The sequence below is a fragment of the Excalfactoria chinensis genome, chromosome 2 (assembly GCF_039878825.1).
Source record: "Excalfactoria chinensis isolate bCotChi1 chromosome 2, bCotChi1.hap2, whole genome shotgun sequence".
Taxonomy (NCBI): Eukaryota; Metazoa; Chordata; class Aves; order Galliformes; family Phasianidae; genus Excalfactoria; species Excalfactoria chinensis.
The window spans coordinates 97,365,147-97,388,771 of record NC_092826.1 but is presented as its reverse complement, the minus strand read 5'-3'; the positions used below and the strand labels follow the sequence as shown (position 1 = coordinate 97,388,771).

At 40.9% G+C, this 23,625-nt stretch overlaps 1 protein-coding gene across 2 annotated transcripts in view; it reads left to right on the top strand.

Annotated features, from left to right (window-relative positions):
- Positions 1 to 23,625, top strand: part of AOAH (acyloxyacyl hydrolase) — a 65,763-nt gene that overhangs the window by 22,956 nt on the left and 19,182 nt on the right. For both annotated transcript variants that reach the window (XM_072328237.1, XM_072328238.1), the window contains exons 7-16: positions 3,079 to 3,149; positions 4,357 to 4,417; positions 4,929 to 4,999; positions 5,263 to 5,311; positions 5,742 to 5,790; positions 6,040 to 6,134; positions 13,196 to 13,287; positions 15,702 to 15,784; positions 21,226 to 21,262; positions 22,266 to 22,340. In XM_072328237.1, the coding sequence (XP_072184338.1) occupies positions 3,079 to 3,149; positions 4,357 to 4,417; positions 4,929 to 4,999; positions 5,263 to 5,311; positions 5,742 to 5,790; positions 6,040 to 6,134; positions 13,196 to 13,287; positions 15,702 to 15,784; positions 21,226 to 21,262; positions 22,266 to 22,340 (683 nt within the window). The remainder of the gene's footprint in view (positions 1 to 3,078; positions 3,150 to 4,356; positions 4,418 to 4,928; positions 5,000 to 5,262; positions 5,312 to 5,741; positions 5,791 to 6,039; positions 6,135 to 13,195; positions 13,288 to 15,701; positions 15,785 to 21,225; positions 21,263 to 22,265; positions 22,341 to 23,625) is intronic.

Here is a 23,625-nt window from a genome sequence, read left to right as displayed (position 1 = left end):
TAAAACAAGTATCACCTCATTGGTTGCACTTCTCCTGCAGTTATACCTAGTGTGTTTCCTGTAATGATATTTTAAGAAGAACATGTTAAAGGCAGAAAATTAATAATAGCAATAATAATAATATGCTTCTAGAGGCATAACAGGAGCTCTTTAAAGTTTTTGACCCATGCTGGAGGGAGACAGCAAATTATCCTTTTTCTCATAAGCCACCATTTTGGGTGCTTTTGCCCTGTAACATGTTTGGAGAAAGCCTCCTAAAGAGGTTCTTGCATGCTTACTGTCCCCATCTTTGCTCAGCAGCTGTGCATGACTGTGCATAAAACAGAGGTGATTACAGCTGGTGTTAAGGAGACTGGGAGGTCTGCCTGGCTGCCAGGGGATTGTATTTATTGGGCATTTCTTTGGATCATTGTAGGTTTGGGAAAAAGAAAAGGTATCTTCCAGATGCGGAGTTGTGGTGAAAAATGCTACAACCCAAAATATCTAATAAGCTTCTCCATTCATTAAATGTAGTAAGCCATCTGTGAGCAACTCATTTAATCCAAACACCAACAAACATCAGGGGCTTTTTCTTTGTTTTCATCAAACCAATTAAAATAATTACTGAAATGTCATTATGAAATGCTAACAGGCCATGAATAAAATATTATTGTTAGTAGTTATTATGAGCGTCTCTAGCACTAACTTTTCTTATGGATGGAGAGGCATCTTTGAGTAACAGCAGTGAAAAAATTACTTCAGGCAGAAGAGAGTTGTGCCTTTAGTATTTAATGAGAGTAAGCTCTGTGTGTGCAATCTTGTAGCTACTACACGTTGCCTATAACTCACATCCCTGCAGCAGAAGTGGAAAGCCACAGAAGGGAGACAAAAGAGGGTTGCAAGGCAAAGCGGGACACAAACCAGTCACCTGCCCACCAACTGCTGCTGCTCGAGGGAAATTAAGGTGCCTCTTCCCAAAAACTCACCCTGCAATCACCGCATGGCTCCGCTGGGAAGATGCCTGCAATTCCCACCAGAGCTGAGCAGTGTGCTGGGGCTGCAGGGCTGCCTTCTTTCGAAGCTTGCAGAGCTCCAGTCGACAGCGATTTTCACAACTAGCTGAGAAAAAGGCAGGGAAGGTTTTATTCCACTCGCAGCAAATGATAAACTTTAAATGAAGCCTGAAAGCAGAATAAAAGAAGGCCTGCTTTATTAACTTATTTCTTGGAAATTTTGTCTTCCTGGCACAGTTTGGGCTCCGGGTGCCTTAACTTCAAAGGCTTTGCATGCTGTGATTTAGGCTGAAGTACAAAGCCAACAGCTTATACGAAGACAGCACATATCTTAGCACAATGGAAAGTTTTCAGAGCCTCCAGTGCTTTTGCAGGCAGTGCTGAGATTGGTCCTACATGGAGGAGGTGGAGAAAGTGGGTTTTGTTAAAATTCCATCCAGAAAACTGTACAGAGGTTTGCAAAGCTTTTGGTCTCCTCTAAGCCTGTGCAACTCCAGCCTTGCCATATGAGTCTGACAGAACAAAGAGAGGTAGCTGGACTCCCCTGAATTTCTTCCTATCGTTTCTTTGATTTCTTTTTTGGTGTCCATCAGAGAGTACATTGTCACTACTCCACTTCCAGTGCTGCGGAGCTTCTACAAGCACAGCACAACATTTTTTCATCTTCAGCTTTTGCTTCAGCTGCTGGTGCAAACAAACATTACCTACTGCCTTTACACTGGGGGCTTTCTCATACCTTCACTCCTCTCTTCCCTCCATGTTGAAATCCCAGCTGTGACATTCTTCTGAGGGTGACCTCTGCTCTGACTGCTTCAGAGCTCGTCTCCATTGCTCCTTGTTAACTGCCCAAGCAAATGCCTTCCTTTGCAGGAGCTGCAGGGCAGTGCCTGACACACTGATACAACCCTGTCTCACTGCCCTTCAGCAACCTCTAGGAGTTTGCCATCAGTCAGAGCTCTGCATGCTGTGGTTGCTGCCCCTCGTGGTGATTAATAGCTTTTCCTTGTCCTTTTCCAGGCTGTACATAATCCTTACCTTCTGTTTTATGTTAGACAGGGGCTGTAATCTTGTTAGTGCAAGGACTACCTTACTTTTCTTCTGTGTATGTAAAATGTGTAACATGAGGGAGTTGGTCCAAGGACAGAGGTGCTATGGCAATATAAATAATTACCCTCCTTTGCATAAAGTAATGAGTATGTCCATCTGCTCAGCTGTTTCAGATTTCTATGATGAATATGGCCTTAATGAATACAATTAATTAGACTGTGCATCAACTAGCCCTCCATATTTATTGGCTACCTGAATGTTCCTGGTGTTTAAAGACTGCCTGAAGTTATTGTGAAACCACATTCACAGTGTATTCGTGGGGTTGATCTGCAGTGCACCATGGTGTTTTCTAACCCAAGCATTAAGTAAAAAGGGCTCTTTTTGTTTATGAATCTTTCCAGTTACCAGGGACCTCCACTGGGTTGGCCTGTGGTTTACTAATGCTGGAAGAGTTCATCCTGCAGCAGCTGGGCTAGCCAGATAAAAACTAGTTATGAGATCCTAGGTAAAAAAAATCAGAAGCATTCTATGCACGTGCTGGATCTCCCCTATTTCTCCTCTCTGGGGTTGCTCTTGACTTTTGGCTTATCCAAAGCTCCCCACCAAGTGTGCAGAAGTCAGCCTTTTAGCCTTCAATGTGCATTGCTTTCACTAGTTCTGTTCTAAGTGCAAGATACTGTCGTGTTTATTCAAGATGAGAATAGGTGATTTTACAAAGGGTGAAAAAAATAACTTTGGTGCATGACAGGAGGCAGTTTGATGAGAGCTTCTTCCTTCCTTTCAATTTTACAGCTCTCTGAAAGTAAATGTACTTGGTTTAGAAAATGTTCAGTCATAATCCCCAAGTTGACTGCTGCGTTGGGTCTAAATCCTCAAATCCTCTGGCATGTGGCATCCTTAGTGGAGTTGTTGCTGTTTTCAGATGCTATTGGGCAGCAAATACGTGGTTTAGCTCTGGACTTGACTCACACAGTATCTCAGGCCACACTGCCTCTATGAACTAATGTATTCATTTTTTTCTTATTTTCTTCCCCTCCAGAAAAGAACCGTGGGGTTCCCAAGTTTATGTGCATTTCCTCTTCTGGCTGACCTGTGTGAGAGGATTAAACAGTATGTATAGAGTTTTCAGTCCTTCACCAGAAACAGAGTGTGGTACATTTATTTCTTTTAAAGGAGAAAAATAATCCTCACCTTTAACAAATCTCCCTGTGCTTCACTGCTGTTTCTTTCCTTCCTAAAACCACTGCCCAGGCAGTGCTTATGGAAGCTGCATAGAGTTCAGGTGGGTAAGGTTGCTTGGAGGGATGCCTGTGCTTTTGCAGTACTTAAAATATTTGTATACGTTCAGCAGGTCCAAGAGGACAAATATGCTCTTCTCTGTCACAGAACAGAGCTCTCTGTTACACAGTGGTATGACACCTTAGGAGGTGCTGCTTTTCTCCTGAGATTTCTGGAGTCCCAGAGACATCTCCACTGTGTTGTTCAGTGCCATAACCCATATTCTGCCAGGCTTAAGGATATGTGAAGTATAGGAATTAAGCAATGCTTGCAAGTGTAGGAGATTCTCCAGGTATTTAAGAAAGCTGAGTGGATGGTGGACAGGAAGAACAGCTTAATGTCATTGCTAACTTTGAGTCAGAGCTTTGAAGAAAGGCCAAGGAAATTTGACGGGTTATTTCTTCAAAAGCTTGTTTTTACCCAATAAAATAAGCATATGTTTATGAATCTACAACTTGGTATGGAAACTACAAGTCTCTAGGCTAAGCGTAATGGAAAAGACATGGTGTAAAGTATTTACATTAAAATATTAAAATATTAAATATTAAATTAAATTAATTATTAAATATTAAAAAATATTTATTATTGCACGTGATAATGGGTATATACAATTTGTTTTTAAGAGAGGAAGGTTTCCACTAGCTAAGATTCCCTTCTACAGCTCTTCTGCAGGTAGAACATTTCTGCAGCTGTTTCCTATCTGGCAGATTTACCAGATGTGCCACTCTGAGTGTGGTGTTCACTTCCAAAGTGATAGTTACTTCTACCACTGACATAGTGCCCCAGTTTGTGCTAGAGGCTGAGGGTTTGCTATTGCAGCCTCACACTAGTTCCTCGGTCAGTAAATACTGAAGAAGATCAGAATTTGCTCCCATGGGCAGAGTCACTTTGCTGAAATACAAGCAGAGAACCAAAACTGAGTGCAGATCTGCAAACAACGTGCCATCTGTAATCTATTCTGAACACTTCACTTTTTCTCTTTCTGAATAGGTCTCTTTCCGTATGTTAACGCTGCATTTGTTGTTTTTGTTTTTCACAGTGTCCTAAGAAGTAAACTGCCTTTTGAAGATTTTGATGGAGATAAATTTAGCACTTTCCCAGTAAGCAAAACCTTTCCTTTGGTACAATAATCCCTTAATACTGGGAATGTCAGTGGGTTTTTCATGCTCTCTGCAAAGCCGTATTAATTCATGTGAAAATGGCATAGGAGGGAAGTGAAGAAAGTTTATTTTTTTTTTTGTCATAAAATACTTTTTTGCTTCTGGATGAAATCACAGTCATTCATTTATGCCAGCTGGGGAGACGCACACATGAAGCTGTGCTCCCAGCAGAAGCAAATTGCTCTGCTGCTGAGTGGTCTGTTTACTGAATTTAGAAGAGGTAAAGTAACAACATGTTAAAAAAAATAATAATAATAAATTCCCAGCTTATTTCTCCACCAAAGTGTGCAAGGTGCCATTCATTAAAGCTCAGCATAGGCGGCCTGAAACTTAACCCATTTGCTGGGCTTTATTCCTACACTTTGAGTTAGATTCTCATTTTAGATATTTTAAATTAAAAGCACCAGAGTAACGACGAGTATCCTATTTGTGTGTTCCTCCTGGCTTTTAGACGCTGAGGGGCTATCACTGGCGCGGCAGAGACTGTGATGACAAAAACACCACCGTGTACCCTGGCAGACGGTAAAGCTTTTAATTATTTCAGATAATTTAGTTGCTTATAACAATTGTGGCTTTGTAAAGGACAAGCTCCATGTTTGTTTTTAGGCAATCTGTGAGAGGGCACAGCATTTCCCATTGCCTTTGAGTAAGGTGCCCTTCTGTGCAGAAAGGAAATTCTAATTATTTTGCATTCTTCGTGGAAAATGGCACAAAGGATCTGATTTCCTCCCCTTCCTTACCTTATTTTCTGTAACATTGTAAACCCCTTTTTAATTCTGTTTTAGTCCTGATAACTGGGATGTGAAAAGCGACTCTAACTGCAATGGCATATGGGTAAGTAAATAAAGTTACATCTTAAAATTCCCTCCTGATTGCTTTTTCTCTTTTTTTCCCCCTCCTTTTGAAATAGTCCATAAATGTTGGGGCTTTATTGTTCTGGTTTATTGACCGATTTGGATTACTCCGTTTATCTACTTCCTCCAATATTCAAATAAAATTGCATTTATTAAAAAACAAGGGAACACAGAGGAAGCAGTTATGAGAGTTTGTTTATCAATGCTTATGATTATTTAAATTATAGCTATTATAATTAATTTAAATGTACGTAAACTTATTAGAATAATTTAGTGGGAAGTGTCATTATTACGATGCAGTGCTTCCAACAGGCAAATATTCAAGACCTAAATTCTAAGCTTCCATTTTGTGTTACCATTTTTCGAGCACTGGATAGAGACTTTCATCTGCCCTTTCCTTCCTTCAACAGGGCGTAGATCCAAAAGATGGAATTCCCTACGAGGAAAAGTTCTGCAAAGGTGAGGCTTTAAGGCCAGTACAAGGAGCAATGTCTGTTTTGTGTTCATTTCATATAGGGCTTCATATATTCATATGGGACTTCCCTATCTTCAAGAGCAAGGCAGAATGGAGCACATTCTTTTTTCTTTTTTGCAGTCATGCAGATGTTGCCCTTCAAGCCTTATTCTCCATGCTCTGCCTTGTTACACTTTTAGGAGGGCTTTACCTGTTGGGAGCATTTCATGCCATTAACTAAGTGTATTAATTAGGTGCGGACTCCCAGGGGGTGGTGCTGCTGGGAGACTCGGCTGGCGCCCACTTCCACATCCCACCCGAGTGGATGACCGTCACACAGATGTCCGCGGTGAGAAAATGTATCTGACCTGCCAAAATCACTGCTTGCTTTCTCCCTGCTTTTGAAATGTGTGTCCTGGATTGTCTTCCCCCATCTGTGGCATATATATAGTAGGATGGGGGACTTCAGTGATCAGATATATCTGCAGGCATGCAGGGATCACCAGGGGTTTGCAGTGGACTTGTCCTAAAAGGGAACAATTTCTGTAATGAGTGTCGGGCATCACTAGCACACTGATATCTGTCTTTAGGCTGTATCCCAGCATTTCCCATTTTTGAACAGCAAAATTCACCCAGCTGTGGATCACATTGAGATTCAGCTCTTGCAGGTCACTAATTTGAATAAGATAACAGGAGAAAAGATCATCTAAGCAAACAGTAATTATAAGCAGGGGATAAATGTGCAGGCATGCTCCTGTCCTTTGTTGCTCTGTGCTCCCACAAGCTGGTGTGGCTCCCTGGCCTGTGTCACGTCCTCTGCACAGGGTGAGCAGATCTCCTCCATCCCTGCAGAACTCCCACTGCTCCTCCACTGACCTCTGTGCAACATGGAAGATTTCTAGAGAACACTCTTGTTGTTTGTAGAAGTCCCCAAACTTCTGCAGTTATGGTGCTTTTATAGGTTTTGTAGGTCTGAGAGTTCCATGCATTTTCCTTCTTTTGCTCCCAGAGCTGAGCTGATTTAAATACTGCCAATTAGCTGTTGTTTTTCTTTGTTAAAGGTTTATGAGCAATTATTAGATGAATGACACTGATGACAAAGCTGATGATGAGCATAATAAATTAGCACTAATGGTAATTGAGATTATCTTGTCTAATAAAGATGGTAATAGCACTGATGGTGATGATGATTCTGGCAGTAATACTGGTGGCAGAGCCGTGCAGGCAAAAACAGTTTTAGACTATGTCAGCATTTTATTGTTACTGATAGGAGGGTTTAGAAAGTGTTTCTCTGCTAACTGGATGGCATGCTGAGGCAGAAGTATCAAGGCCTAGTGCCAGAATGCATATGATCATCTGGTTGCCCCTTGTTATTGTCTAATGGCTATTGAGCAACTTGCATGGTCCTCTCTAGGTAGATTCCAATGAATCTATGTTCTCAGAGCTCAAATCTAGCTGGCTGGTGTGCTCAGAAGAGCAAGAGCTGGTTGGGAAGGGAGAAATGGTTCTTCTCCTATAAAGAGAGTCTCTCTGAGTTGCCTCAAGTTGCGCCAGGGGAGATTTAGACTGAAGATCAGGAATAATTTATTCATACAAAGAGTGGTCAGGCCCTGGAATGGGCTGCCCAGGGAGGTGGTGAAGTCCCCATCCCTGGAGGTGTTTATGAGACATGTGGATGTGGCACTCAGGGACATGACTTAGTGGTGGAATTGGTACTGTTTTGAGATGGTTGGACTTGGTGATCTTATGGGTCTTTTCCAACATAAACGATTCCATTATTCTAAGAAGTTGGAGCACGAGCCCTGCACTGGGGGAATAAGGACAAAAGCATATTCTCTCTGGCCTTTCATAATCATTCCATTCACTCACGGTGTAGGAAATAAAAGGAATTAAGGTATTGCTGGAACTGGAGAAGCTAAATACAACTGTATTCAAACATTTATACTAAACAAATGTACAACAGATAAATATTAATGCATAGATAGAGTTTAGTGCTGTAAACTAACAAGTGTTTAAACACTACCAATGCTAAGATGTTATTTAATTAGCAGCTAACCCTAAGGCGAGTGTCACCTGTGAACAAAATTACTAGTAAAAACAATTCTGAGCTAATTCAGAATTTGCTGCTGCTTATCCCTCTTTCTTGCTGCCTATCCCTCTTTCTTGCCCTCTGCATCTTACTCTGTCTGTGTGTAGAATGTCAATAGCAGCAACTTCTTATCCTACTTTGGGGTCAAAAGAATGCAATATGTTTCTTGAGAAACAGTGTTACATCCTGTTGGTAAACATCCTTCCTGTGTAGGTCTAATTAACAAACTGAAAAAGGAAACAGTCATTTTGTTCTTTTAAAAGTTCTGGATGTTTCTGCAAAGAGAGAAGAATAAAAACATTTACAGTTGCATCTACCCAAAAACTTTGCAGAGAGATATCTGACCAAGAAATGACCGTCTCTTCCTTTCATCTTCCTATCCTCCTCTCTCTTTCTATCTCTCCCTCTTTCAAATGTAAAAATGGAAGGGTTAAAGCAGTAGGCCATGCTTTTCCATTCCTGTAAAAACCAAAAGATAGCAGTGCGCTCTGGGGCTGATCGCAGTATGCCTTTCATGGCCAGCAGGCATCCATCCTTTATTTTTTCTCTCTTCCTTGAGGAGAATTTCTGAGCTCACTGAGGGCTGGTTCTGTGACTAGGGAGGGCGCAGAAGTCTAAATCCTAATCTTACAGAACTACCCTTAATTTGGGACCACTGCAAGAAGAGTCTGACGTCTAGGCTCTGCTAGGAGAGGATAGTGCATTAACTTCGTCTACCTGCTGCTCTCCACTGCTGCCAAGCTTAAGATATTTCACTCTGATTCTGACAAAATTTCTTTGACAGGACATGTTGGAAAATTACTTGATGAAATGGTTTCTTTTGTAGTCAATAGTAGAGGGAGTTCAAAGCTTTCATTTCCATTTCAATGGTGATTCGGCTGTCTATATGGAATTCCAAGTAAGGCTTTTCCCCTCAAGAATTTTACTACTTTCCAAGGAAGACATTGGGTGCCTCTTAAATCAGATTTATGAAATTCAGTGTTTTATTACCTTACCAGTTTTCTGTATTTTACATATCTGTTTCATATGTTTTACATATTTGATGTATTTCATATTTACTCTTACACATGTTCACACACACAAGCACTTACATATGCAATGGCCAAGTAAAATTTACACTTTAACAGCTCTGTGGGCCCTCTTGTTAATCAGCACCACATCAGCAGCAGCTGTTAATTCCTACTTTAGAGCTAATTATGTGGGGAAATAATTTTAGAGGAGAGGTGCTGAGAATTCAGTTAAGAGGCTCTGCAGAGCTGGTTCTTTGTCTGATTGTGCTGCCATGCAAAAGAGCAGCAAAGTTGAGTGAGGAAAGAATGAGAATACTCAAGGGAAATTTCTACACTGAAGTGGGCTCAGATTGTCATTTGGGTAACTGGGTGACCAGCAGAGGCTGACCAGGTGAGCACCTGATTTGGGCTAAACAGCATTGGAATTTAGATCCTTGCTCCATCTTCTCAAATACTGCTGCTGGGAAGCTGCTGTATGAGAAGATATTATATGTTGGATTTTGTATTTCTCCATCTAATTGAGAAGTCACCGTCACGTTTAGTGTATGTTCCTCCCACAAAATTAATTGCTGAAGGTGTCCATTGAAAGCTTCAGCTCAGATAAGCACATTATTTCTCCAGATTTGAAAATTAACAACAAAGCAACACCAGGAAAGTTGTAGTCACCTCAGTTTGAAGTTTTGCACCAGTTTGGTTCTGTCAGGTCCCAAAATATGGCTGAAGTGCAGCAACACTGAGAAAAGAATGCTGGAAACACCCCTGAGGATACCTATCCACATATTTCTTGCAGAGGCGGCTGAGCACATGGCTCTGTTCTCAACCTGCCATTGCTCCATTAAATCCCCAAACACCCCAAGCGGAAGAATTACAGGAAGGGAATTATTCAACTGTACGAAGGAGATGATTATTTTGGCTTCCTTCTTGTCAACCAGTCTTAGGACTGCCAACCCTTTCTCCTTCCTTCAGCAAGGACTGAACTGAATGTTGATTCCTTTGACATTAAAATTCTGACACTAAAAATTAAGTGTAATGCAGTAGACATGCTTCTGATGAGGTTTAACAAAGCAGAAGAAATACTGTTGGTTTTGTCTGAGGTGGGTGTTTTTTCATGGAATTTTAATGTTAAAAACACTGGTGTGTCTAGCCATGGATATTGCACTCCTGCTGCTCTGTCCATCTGCTTGTAATTGACTTCCAAATAGCTACTAAATGCAGCATTTTTCTGTTATATGTCTGGGATAGGAGCTTACTTTTAAATCTCATTTCAGAAAACATTTTATCTGGAGATAAAAGCGCTATATTTATAAAGGAGCTGGAGTTATCCTCTCTAGGAAGATGAATTTAAAAGCTCTTGAATCTCTATTTCATGCTAAATAAAGACAAAAATAAATCCCTCATCTATCTATCTGTAATCCAGTAAACATCTATTTGCCTACAAATGCAGTATCTTCACATATCTCGTTTAAAGAACAAGTTGATGCTGCATATTTCCTACGAAAATAAAATATAAGAAACAACATTTCTTTACATCTGAGTTCAGGAACATTTATCCCTCTCCCTTCTTCTTTTTTCAGCCCTGGTAGAAATAACAGCAATTTGATCTGTGAAAATCTTATTCAAAACATGTTCTAGCTTCTCTGTAAATCTGGTGAGTTGCAGCCAAGATTCTCCCAGCTAGCATTATAATTACTCAGATGCTGTATTTTGGGGGAAATAAGGTAATAATGTTTCTAATTTCACATTTACAGCCCTTGCAACTTTGCATGCCATACATGATTTATGAAAAGATAGGATGTTCCCTCCTCAGGAGCTCTAAGCTTATTTTCATAATCAGAATAAGAACATTGTCTCAGGTATGTAGTGCTGTCAAGAGGAACTTAACACTGTTAAAATCAGTATAAAAAAAAAACCCACACCTGATTCTCCTTCAAATCAAGGAATACTTCAGTGCTGTCACAATTTCTGCATCTGCCATTTCTAAATGGCCATATTATCATTAGGTTTCCTGTGCCCTTTTGTGGTCTGATTTTGAAAATGTCTTTCCTTAGCAACACTGAGCACTCTTCCATTTAATCTGACTTTGTCCAGCACGGCTTGGTGTGTGTCGTTAGCATCAGCCATGGCTTTGCAGTGCAAGAGGAAGAGAAGGGTTTGGGGAGGTGTATTTCAAGCTAGGACACATCTAAGAGGTGGAAAGGTTCCTTTGAATTGAGACCCACCTAAGGCGTTTGAGGCTAAAATACAGCATTTGAAGCTAGGATGGAATAACTTTCTAATTATTCTCTGCTAAAATCTGGCACATAGGCTGAAGCATGGTTTCTCAGCCAGAATAGGCTGGAGAATGGTATTTAAACCGGGCTGTGCTGAGAGGAGTTTGAAGCTAAAAGTCAATACAAATCCAACTCTACTGTGGGCCACATTTGCATCTGAGACTAAGTGAAAGGCAGTCTGTTAGGCTGTGCTTTCCAAATTACAACTCTGCAAGTTCAAGGTTTAGCATTCATCTGAAATTAACCACTCATCTTCACCTTTCAGTCCTGAAATATCTTCAAAAGTCTGGCTTTAAATACTTTGCTGGAGCAGTGTCAGTGCCAAACCTATCTACAGTTTTCAAATGCAGCTATAATTCTGGGCTCAAATATTCCTTTCCAGAGCAATTTGCAACTTAATTAGATTCTGGCTAATTCATGTTTAAGCTAAGATTGCAGGGGAAAAACAGTTAACAATTACTGTGGGCTTTGTCCAATGAAAACATTACTCTGGAGTGATAGTATGAAAAAATGGTAGACATGGTCACAGAAAAATACATCAACCATTTTGGCTCTATATGCAGGTGTGATGTGTCTGATACAAGACCGTATCTATAGCTTGTCCTTTTCGTCTTCTTTCAGTATTTCTGTTGTCTTCATGGCCAATCTACAGGAGGTAAATGCTGCAAATGGCCTAGCTGTGCTTAGCCCCTTGATTGTTTGCTGGCACATAAAGCTATAGCATTTTAGGGAGAGAGGTTCAGAAAAATATTTAAGTCTTTAAAATACACATGCATATGTGTAGAGATGCATATATGCAGCTACAGGAAAGAACACATATATGTACGAGAGAGAAGCCACTGAAAGCTGTTAATCCAGACGCATTTTCACATTGGTAACTAATGCAGAGCCACCATAAGTAGGTCAAATATGCTGTTACATGCTTTATTCTGACATCTACCATGCATTAGGCTGCACTGAGCTCAGCTTCAGGATTCCATCCCCCTTACCCCCCTTTCTTGCTTCTCCCCTTTTCCTCCATTTCCCCCAGCCTCTTACATTTAAAGCCCATAATCATATACTCAAGTAAACTCCTATTCAGCTAAATGATAATTTTGTGGGAATAAAGACTTTTTGAGACACTGAGAATAGCTTTCAGTTAATTCTGACCCTGTTGGAGAAGGAATTTATGCCTGCTTGCTGTTGATAGCCATGAAAACCCTACAACTGATTTAAAAGAAAATGAAGCTAATAAATTACATAGATTAAACCAGCCTGTAAGTTCTCTCATTTTATGTTTTGACCTTCTTTTGGTTATTGCCATTTTCATCAACAGTTTTTTCAGTTTGAGCACACTGGATTTATACATTTGTCTTTGTGAGCCCAGCCCAGTCTAGGACACAAGCTGCAAATTTACTCCATATTCTCGTCCTTCTGCAATAGCATCGTTTCTGGAGGCCATTTTTCTCACCTTTCACCACTTTTTGCATTGTCACAAATCAAAAGGTAGACAAACAGGGTACTTCATTTTGAGTGTGCATCCACACAGAGGCATTTGCAGAGGCAGTCATTTAAAAAACAAATAAATGAGGGACAAAGACCAGCAAAAGTACAAGACTTTTGCAGTATAGAGGTTTTTAGGGGCTGGATACTCACAGTTCGTGCTGCTGGAGATTGTAAGGGAGCTTGGAGTGAGTTTAGCATCATCCTTGTCTTCTCATTTATCTGCCAGAGAGACTGTGAACACAGCACCACCATCTCTTCCTTTGTTCAAGTGTACTCACCTTTGGAAAGGCAGCAAACAACTGTTTTCTTGGTTATGTCCATCTGCAACATGTGATACAACTCAGGGAGAGCTTTGGAATCCTCCAGAATCAAAGAGTGTTGGTAGATGCAACTCAGACATCTCTGTATGCCCCTGGTTCTGCTTCTCCCTTCTCTGCCTCTTGCTACATCCATTGTACAAGAGCTTCTTAAATAATTACCACTATGGCCATCATTGTAATTGCTGATTTTTGGCTGTAAATGTGAAATCAGATTGATTTTAAAATTTCTTTTTCAGAAATCGTTTGCTAATCTCCCCACGGCTTTCACTGATGAGCTTGACTGGCCCCAGTTCTCAGAGATCACTGGGTTCCTAAACTCCACCATTGGGTAAGCTAACGGACAGGGAAAAGAAGGCACAGTGAGCCTCGAAAGCGACAAAAAAGCAGTGCTTAGAAGACAAAAAATGCTGGACAGATGGGTTACTAAAATCAAGGCCATCCTCAAATCTGGCAACATTCTAAAAACCTTAAGTAAATGTACACATCTCAGCAATCTAGCCCAGTCTTCCTGAAATTCTGTGTGTTTTTAGAGATGGTCAAATTGTAGTTTGGAAGGATGAAAATTAAAGGAAGAGGTTAAAAAAAAAAGATATCTTGCTTTTTTGAAACTTCCGAAGAAGTGAGAAGGAAAAATATATAGATTAGAATAACAAAAAATCAGCCATTTTCCTTTCTTTTTGCACCCTTTTCTCCTGTTTTATTTTTGTTCTTGAAACAGTAGAATAAGTGATAACCTGTGGTTATTTTGATGGCATTTCTTTTTCTGCAGGTGGGGTGATCTTTTTCCCCTGGTGTTATTTGTTTGTTTGTTTCTTCACACCTAGTAGAAAGTAGCAAAAGAGTAGTTTGGAAAATGATGTGACTTCATTTGCTTTGTTGGATTTCTTCTTTTGAATGGGGAAGACTGCTGGGATAGATGGAGAAAAGAAGTCTATGTCTCATGTAGGAGGGAAGGAACACAAAGTGCAAACATAATAAGAACACCTTGGAATGTTGGCATTTTGAATCGATATGTTAAAAAATAATAATTTATTCAGTCATCTTTCCGATCAACATTAAGAGACTCTTGGCCCTTTCCAGAGTTGAGGGATATAATTCATCAGCAGTGCCTGGTTTTGCCTGGTTTCTGGGTGGTTTTAGTTTATATGTCAATGGTAGGTCATGAATTCAGTGAAATGCCAAAGCAAGCAGAAACTAAGTCTACAGAGGCCTTCTACCAACAGAACTGATCAACTGACACAAGATGTTCTTTTCCAGGAAAAATATCTGTTGTACCATGCAGCTGTACTTTCTGCTTCTTTCTGCCTATGCGCAAACTGGGCTCCCTCAGCTACCTGCACAGGTTACACGTTTAAAGGTTCTATACCACTTCACAAGCTAACAGAGAACGTCTGTGCAGCCTCCTCTTTCAGGGCTACCAGCAAAACCAGCCTTTACAAATCCATTACAACATCCAGCTACTCAGTACTCAGCATTTAACTGGGTGGCAAAAGATCTGAAGTTGGCAAGATACCAGAGTTTAGCACCAACCCTGGCACTGCCAGCAATAGGCCTTGGATCAGTGTTGAGTTTTCAAGCTGTTTTTTAAATCTCTTCCATGTCTAGAAAGAAATAAAAAGGGCAGCTCAGGATTTCAGTGCACTTTTAAGAGAAGCAGCTCAAGATATCTGGTTATGACTGAGTCTGCAGGAGACCAGCAGGCGATCAGTGAGCATGCACATCAATGATTAGCTGAGGAGTGAATTCTGTAGCCAAGAAGTTTTGTTTGCTTCCCCTCATCCCCCTTCAGCTATGCTGAAAGGCAGAGACCTCCTGCATTTCTTGTGCAGCTAACTGTATGGTTAATGGTTGATGTTATCAAGTGTTTCCATGTAGGTAGTTACTTTTTATTGCTGATTTCAACACTTACCGTTGTTTTATGTTCCTCTGTGTTCACCTAAATTGACTGTTCTTGAGCCATGGTATTGCAATTACCTGAAAACTTCAGTACCTAAGTTCAAATACAAGATTAGCAGCCCCAGTAACAATCACCAGGTACCTGTGACTCAGAGCACGGCATTCTCATCAGCTTCTCTTTGGGTTGTTATCCTTTTCATTGCATTTTCTTTTTTCTCAACTGTGCAGGAGAAAACTGATCAACATCAAGGCAGAAGTGGTTTTCGGATCAATCCACCTAAGATTTATGTCACTGGGAAATTAATGCCCTGCCAATATTTTTTCCTTTTATTTTTATTTTTTTCACTGTTCCACAGCAGGCAAATGAAAAGCCAATTAGTGAGCAATCAACAGGATTGTTTTGATGAATTACATATAACAAACAGGTTCTCAAAGACCTTGTCTGAAAGATCAGGATAAAAAACATCCCGAAGGAACATTCCAAAGAAACTTAATGGGCAACCTGATCTAGTAAAGGCGTATGTTTGGTGGCCCTGCTAGGCAGGGGGGTTGGAACTACATGATCCTTGAGGTCCCTTCCAACCCGGGTCATTCTGTGATTCTGTGATTCTGTAATGTCTGTTTACAGTTTCTCAGAGAATATTGGGTCTTCCATTTTAGGCCACGTTCTTCAAGATGATGAAATTTTATGACCACAAAAAAAGAGAAATGGTAGAATGAACCTGCATTTTCAGCTGGTGAACAGAGTTGTTCAGGGTCAAGAACATATTTCTTCTTATAACATTGGGTGGGTTTTCATCTACATCATATGAGTCTAGCAGCTTACATACTCCTAATTTATTTCAGAGGTTGGACAGACTCTCTGTATCTACGTTTACGAAGGAGAAATCACTGCAATCACAGAGACCTACAGAACATTTCCCAAAATGGTACGTTAAGTTTTTTCACCTTCAAAAAGAAATCCTATTAGTCTGATGCTTGACGTGACTTTAATAAGCGTCTTTTGGAAACTAAAGAGAGAACCCTTCCTATTTGCCTACATGTTTTGTGGAAAATAGAGACCAGCGCTTATTTAACTCAGCACCTACCCTTGGTCACTTCTATCTGCACTTTTATGAAGGACTTCCTCTGATAATTTTACTTTCTGTGTCCAGATGAGTTACACTCATTTGATGGTTTTGTTGCTGTTGTTTTAACTCGTGGGCTATCAGTAAAGCTTCCAGTGTTAGAGGTGTGTCTTCTGCCCAGTTGTCTATTTCCATTAGAAGTTTAAGGAATATATAGTTTCAAAGCAGCCTTTAAGGATGCAAATAAAACTTGCTTAACTGTATATCAAGTGGCCATTCTTATACTACTAACAGTACTTTGAGGTCAAGTTGCATGCTTTAATAGTAAAGGATACTGAAAAGAGTATCAATGCTATTTCACATGCAAAGACATGAAGTGATTTACAAGCCATCACAGACTATAGCAGAGCTGGGAATTAAACTCATCTACCTCAAAACCTGCATGGTACTGCAGCTCCTAGACTGTTCTTACCTAATGTAGCAGTTAAAGTCTGTAGGCAGCAATAATTTTTTCATATATCCCTTCTGGTACTACATTTTGAGTAAGTCATCATTCTGTAAGCATTGTTAAATGGCATAATTTGTTGTTATTTTGCTTCTAAGGACCTAAAGAAGTCAAGGTGCCCTCCTGGTTTTGTTTCTTGTAAACAGTGTCTCAAGGGAGAATTGTTGGTTGGTAGGGATCTTCTTCTACAGCTTAGGAAGAGAAAGAAAGTGTATGGACACTGGAAGCAAGATCAGGCAGTGACAGGACTACAGAGATGCTGTTTGCTATTGCAGGGGAAGGTACATACAGTCAAAACTCAATTAGAGATGAGGTTGGCCTCACAGTAGTGTGAGGGACAACAAAAAGGATGTTTTAAAATATGTTAACAGCAAAAGAAGGACCGAAGATGATAACATCTTTCTGTTACTTGATGAATACGGTCACCTTGCTAATAGGGATGCAGGCAAAGCAGATGTGCATAATGCCTTCTTTGTCTTCAAGACTGATGGTGGGATCTGGGATTATGACTGCGGTAATGATAAACTTGCAGCCAACCCTGAAATTACGTTAGATTTGCTGCTGCATTCGGATGGGGCCTGATAGGATTCATCTCAGCATACTCAAAGAGCTGGGTGATGTCATTGTGAGACAATGTCCCTCAATTGTTTTTCAATACTCTTGGGAACCTGGAAAAGTCTCAGTTGACTGGAAGCTGATAAACATCCCAATTTTCAAAAGGGACAAGAAAAGGAGATCCTGATAATTACAGACCTGTCAGTTTCACTTCAGTGCCTGCTAAAATTATAGCAGTTATTATTCTGGGAGTTACTGAAAAACACCTGAAATGACATCATTGGTCACAGCCAACATGGGTTCATGATGGGAAAGTCCTGTTTAATGACGAGAATCTCCTTTTATGACAAGGTTACCCATCTATTTGAGCAAGGGAAGCCAGTAGATGTAACCTTTTTGGATTTCAGTTAAGCTTTTGGAAATGCTTCTCTCAGTATCTTTCCAGACAAAGTGTCCAGCGTAAGAGTAGACTAAACATAATGCAGTGGGTGAACAATTGGCTGACAGATCAGGCTAGTAAGGGTCATAGTGAGGTAACATCAGGCTGGTGGCCAGGCTCTATTGAGATTTCCCAGGGCTCCATTTTAGAGCCAGTTCTTTTCAGCGTTTTAATCTGGACGCAGCAGTTGAGTGCGTATTAATTAAGTTTACAGATGATACTGAATTGGGAGGATCTGTTGACTGCTTCAAGGGAACAGCATGTTAAAACACCTCAGCAAAGATTAAAAGGGATTACTGTTCTGGCTTTGAATCCTTTATTAAGGTATAAACACCACAAAGAGGGGAAGAATGATTTAATTGAAGGACACTTCTGGTACGGGAGCATGGGTTTTCATTAATTATACCTTTGTTTGTAGTGGGAGTCTTAAAAAAGGTCACTACTTAAGAGCAAAAACCTAAAATCATCTTCAAAACAGAACAGGGGTGAAAAGAAACAATGAGTTGTTTCAAAATGGAGTTTGATTAAATTTGTCAAAGTGCTTTCTTGAAGGGACATGGCAATCTCCCTTTGAAATTAAGGTTTATTATGTTAGCTATTGTGCATTGGGCTAAATGATGTTCCCAGCAGTATGTTTAAAAGATACTTGATTATTCTGTGATTATCACATTCTGTTTGCATTGTATTTAATTAATTTTAATGCTTCAGAAATCTGGCTGCAGGCATGAGGGAAAAATTGTTCTCCTTGAGTGGATAATTTAGTTTAAGGGATATTTCCCCTCACTGACAACGAGTCCTGATGGCCATACATGAGGAGCACCACTGCCCCTAATGCTACCTAGAAACTTACTAAATGCTAAATGCCTCCAGCCCCAACAGACAGTCGTCTCACTGAGTGGAATAGTTTCTCAACAGGCAGCATGACACAAAATTCAGGTGAGGTTTTTCATTGGAGAAGTTCCCCTTGGATGCCAGTACCTCTGTCACGGGCAATGCCTCTGTATGCTTTCCTACTTTTTGATGCAAGTGGGATGTTTCAGAGACTTTTGGTCTTTTAGGCAATGTTTTCAGTGTCATGGTTGGCTACAGACACTCCTGACCTACTCACCTGGCATTTGTAGTTGGTGGCATTCACAGTCACTGTCCCATGATAACGTTTCAGGAGAGGAAATAAAATAGGCCAAATTAGAGGAAGCCAACCATTCTCATTTATATCCAGTTAACCTCGGTGTCTGATAGCCTATCACCTTGTTTTCCTCTATTTAAGTTAATAATACTTCCTTTCTTCTATCTTCCCAATTCCCTCACAAACTTGAAAAAAAGAAAAAATAAAATAAAAGAGAGATCTCATTGTATGCACCATTCTTTTTTATACTCCGCTCTCTCACACTGCAGACTCCTACGTGGCACTAAAGGAGAGGAGCCTGTGATGAGGCAAAAGAATGTGAAGAAAATTGAGAAAGGAATGCAAAAAGGAGAAAAATTACAAAAGTGATAGAAAAATCCCAGAGTATCTTCCCCTGGTGTCTTCTCTTAGTCATCACACTGAGCACAATATTGTAAAAGGCTTGCTCTACTTGCCTTGTTCAGCATAATAGTTTCAGAGAATGTGAGGATCAGCCATACAAGGGCTTGAGCAAGCAAACCAAGAAAAGCTCACCTTAGAAGAATTTCAAGGCTTGTGAAACTTGGGGTTGTGGAAGTAAAACTGACCTTAATTAGCACCAAAAAATGCCACCAGTCTGAAAATGGTTGGAAAGTGGCTAAGGGGAGGTTAGTAGAGGTCCAGGAGGAGATGACAGGCATTCTGCTGTGCAAGGGTAACAGAAATTCAAATACATATTCTGCCTGATCTCTTTCTTTTCTCTTGAGTGTTTTCATCAGAAATTGCATCCTAGATCATAAAAACTTCCTTAATATCTCAGTTTACCCATTAAAAAATGCTAAGAAAGCCCTTCATTTTCTCAGTCTTTTGACTTGGTTCATAACTGTTATTGCTGAGCTGCTTTTAACTATCTACACTCACAAAGATAACACCTACCCAAGATGAGCCTCTTACCTTTTGCAAATACATCTTTGATTTCTAGAGATCCCAATTAGTTTATTTGCACTAACAGTGTAGCCTCAGTTCAGGAGTCATGCGGCAGAGTGGCTTAACAGAGAGATGCTGAATTCTTGCTGAAAGAAAGGATATTAAGCAGAAAAAAAAAAAAAAAAAAAAAAGACAGCTAGCTGTTCTTCTGTTCCAAGCCATGTTTTCTAAGGGTTGTGTGGAGCTCTTATTCTGCTGAAAAGGACTTCTCAACAGGAGAAGTGGATTTTGCTTGGACTAGCAACCCTCAAGAGAGAGAGAGCAGAGAGAGACATTCATTTTTAGCCCTGAAGAACTGGATTATTTAAAACATAAAGGATTCCATGATATATGCAGTTAGTGATAGTAACAAAGGCACTTCTATTCAAATGCAAAGTGTATTATTGCTACCTCAGGGGTTTATCTCTTAGATCTTTTCACAACGCCAGTCCAGTGGAGATTTAATGATGTTCTGCCCACAGTGTTCCCCCCGCAAACCACGGGAGGACCAGATTTGCTCCTCAAAGCAAGCTTCAAGGCACTATGTGGAAAAAAGGAGAGAGCAGGGAGGAGCTGATCGGAGTGTAATACAAGAAGAGGGAGAAAAGAGGAGAGAAATTGAAAATACGACAAAATAAAAGCAAGTACAATACGTAGGGACTGCTCCTCTGAAGTTCATGTTCCTGAATGCTGTGGTGGGATGAGCTGGCTGCTTGCTGTCACAGTCCCAGTCCAATCCTGAACAAAGAACCATGCTTCTCCTGGCTTGCTTTTTTGCTGCCACTCCTGCTCTGCAGGTGATGCAGTTTGATCTGCATGCTGTGGACAGCTGGGATGTGTACACGAAGCCTTTGAAGGCCTGCTAGAAAGTTTTAAGCATAAAAGCTCTCTTGATTGGGAAATGCTTTTCTTATTCAAGGCACAAATGAAATGCTGCAGATCTTTACAGATGCTTAAGTTTAGCTAGATTTTTTCCAGGAAAATGTTGCACCCAACCATTTGGGTGAACTGCTAAGGAAATGCAGAGCTTCTATGGACGGTTGCAGCTGGCCTAATACTGTTTTTCATAAGTCTGCCATTGGTGGCAGGAGCAATGCAAACACCCCAGCATTGGTGCCTAGTACTGTAGCAAAGCAGGGAGTCTTTATAGAATCTTTCCCACCACCAGATGCCTTTCCAGAAGTGCACAATCTCACAGGCATCCTGTGTTGTAAGTGCCAATCCTGCTGCAGGCATCCTGGGTACCCTGGTATGTCAAAAATGGCTCTTGGTGCCTATGTTTAGGACCTGAATCACTCCCAATGTGACATAGCTGTGAGACACTTAGGAGAGTGAGAACAGTTCCTCTTGCAATTTATAGGAAAAGTTAAAAGTAGATCAACTGCTGACAAGTCAGGTTGGCTGTTTTACAAGAGACTACTATGTTCAACAGATGGGAAGAAGCTGCCAGATCTAGATTAAAAGCCAGATTCAAACAACCCAGCACTTGTAAGTATTTGACTTTCTGCAGTCTGATGTGCGAACTCAGGTGAGAGTCAGCAGATACTGGATGCAGCTTTACCTCCTAATGCTGGCCCACAAAAAGGTTACAGAGGCACTTGCTGCTCCCATTTCATTTTTAATACTCCTACATTCTTAGAAATGTGCGGTGAATTGTGTTTTGCTTTTCCCTTTATTTGTCCCTATAATGATTTTTTTTCACCGTTCCTCTTATTCCCACTGCATGTGATCAGGTGGTTCGTCACGAAATCTCCTCGGTTTAATAAAAAGGTGAGTGTTTGATGGGATTCTGAGTGCTGACTGCAAGTATGGAAGTGTGTGTGGGGTCCTACAACCTCAGAAGGAAGCAGCAGAGCCCTGCAGTGAATGCATTACCCACAAATGCCTCAAGAAGCACAACTTCACCGGGCCGCTGTGCTCTGAAGTGCTGTGTTTCCTCTATAGTACCAACATTCATTAAGAGAGGAATAACTCTTAAAATTTGGATATCACCAACTCCAAGGCCTTGATCTTAAGCCAGTGGGGCATTTCCATGAATTTCATGAAAAGATTGAGCTTTTCCTTAAATCTGTCCTATGGTTCTCACTGACCACATTGGTCCTGATTTGTAGCAGTGCAGACAGACTTGGGCATACCTGGAGTATTATCCCTGTATGGATATGACTGAGTAGCCACCAGACACATAGAGGAAAAATCATTCCTTTCCAGATGAATGTGATGGCCATGGAATGGTTGGGTTTGGTTTAGCCTTCCCTATGCTGATGCAGTTCACTCCTAAAAGATTTACATTTCTCCTGTGCAGAAAAAAAACCCATTACTGAAACATTCCTCTCTAGTGCTGGACTTCAAACCACATCCTGATTTGACCTTGTGCCCACTCCTATCCATAAATATAATTGTCAGCCACACATACAGTCTTGTCTATAGTCTAATTAAAAACTTCACAGATGATTGATTTATGTCTTTGCCCTGAACTGAAACTACTTGATTTGGCTTCGGGATAGCACAAAGATACAAAGCTGGCAAGAAAGACAGTGAAAGAGAGAAGTCCATAAGGGACAAAAGGGGCAAGGAAAGAAATAATATGTGAGAGCCTTGATTAAAATATAAAACTACAGAAAAGTAAAAAAACAAAAACAAAAAGCCTAGAACCATAGTCATATGAGCACTGGCAAAATCGGGACAAACTACTTCCAAATATGAACTGGTATAGCATGTGATTCAGGCACTGAGAATGTATTTCCCACTAATATGCTGCTGATTTACCTTTCAGCTTGGCCAGAAACCAACTGTTGGACAATCCAGCCATAGTTATCTACGCTACAATTGGGAATGATGTCTGCAATGGGTAAGATGGAAATCAAACTAGCTTTTATATGGCCATAAATTTGGTTCTTTAGAGTAGTCCTTGTTGCTTTGACATTTCTGTTAAAGGCTTTAGGCTCCCCCTCAATGTTTTGCTTTGCTGTTGATGTTTAGTCTTTGCTTTGTTCTTACTTTTCTACTGAAAATACTGGTTATCGCCTTATCTGCATCCATCGTTGCTACCTACCAGCTCTTATTTAGAGCTTGTCTTTCTTTTACAAGCCAGTGATAAAGTGACCAAGGGCATGTTTGAAGTTGAATATTTCTTATTCAGCTTGAAGTATGACAGCAAACAGAAGAAAAAAAACACAGCATTTATGCATGCGTATCTATCTTGCCAAGTGCACCATCTCCCACCAGATGGGGTAGTGTGCCAGGCCTACCTTTTTTGAAGAACCACAATGTGTTCTCCTGTCAAGGTCGATTTCCACGCTGCCTCTGCTGCACACTGCCTGCAGGTTTTGTTGTGCTCTCCTGATGGCTTTTTTTTCTTTCCTTTCTGGCTTTACTCACATCACAAGCTCAGCAGGAGAATGAAATGAAGCCTTCCAAACTAATGATTCTGGCACTGCCCATCCTGAACGCTCACAAGGTTGCCCAGGGTTCACTGTCTTGATACTTCTCTTCCTCCCTTAATGACAAAACTATAGCCCAGAAAGTTCACACCTTGCAAGCAGGCCAATGCACAGCACACACACACCCCAGCTTTGCTTTTGCAAGTGGTCTGAAAGGGCACTCTGTCTATTGAACATTATCTTCACCATGATGGATCTTCAGGCTTTCTCTTAAGCCAGTCTCACAGTTTGACCTGGCAGGCAGCTAAGCACCACACAGCTGTTCAATTGCTCCCTGTTACAGTGGTATGGTGAAGAGTATTGGGAAGTACAAGAATTCACTAGATTGAGATAGGACAGTTTAATAAGCAAGAGGTGAAAGAGGGGAAGGGAAGGGAAGGGAAGGGAAGGGAAGGGAAGGGAAGGGAAGGGAAGGGAAGGGAAGGGAAGGGAAGGGAAGGGAAGGGAAGGGAAGGGAAGGGAAGGGAAGGGAAGGGGAAGGGGAAGGGGAAGGGGAAGGGGAAGGGGAAGGGGAAGGGGAAGGGGAAGGGGAAGGGGAAGGGTATAAGAAAACCTAACTAACAAAAACCTCCAGTAACAACAATGCACAACACAGGTCATGCCCAACACAATCTCTCAGCACCTGCTGACTAGTGCCCAGCCAGTGTCTCTAAGCAGCAGATGCTCCCCAGACCAGCTCCTCTGCTTTTATTT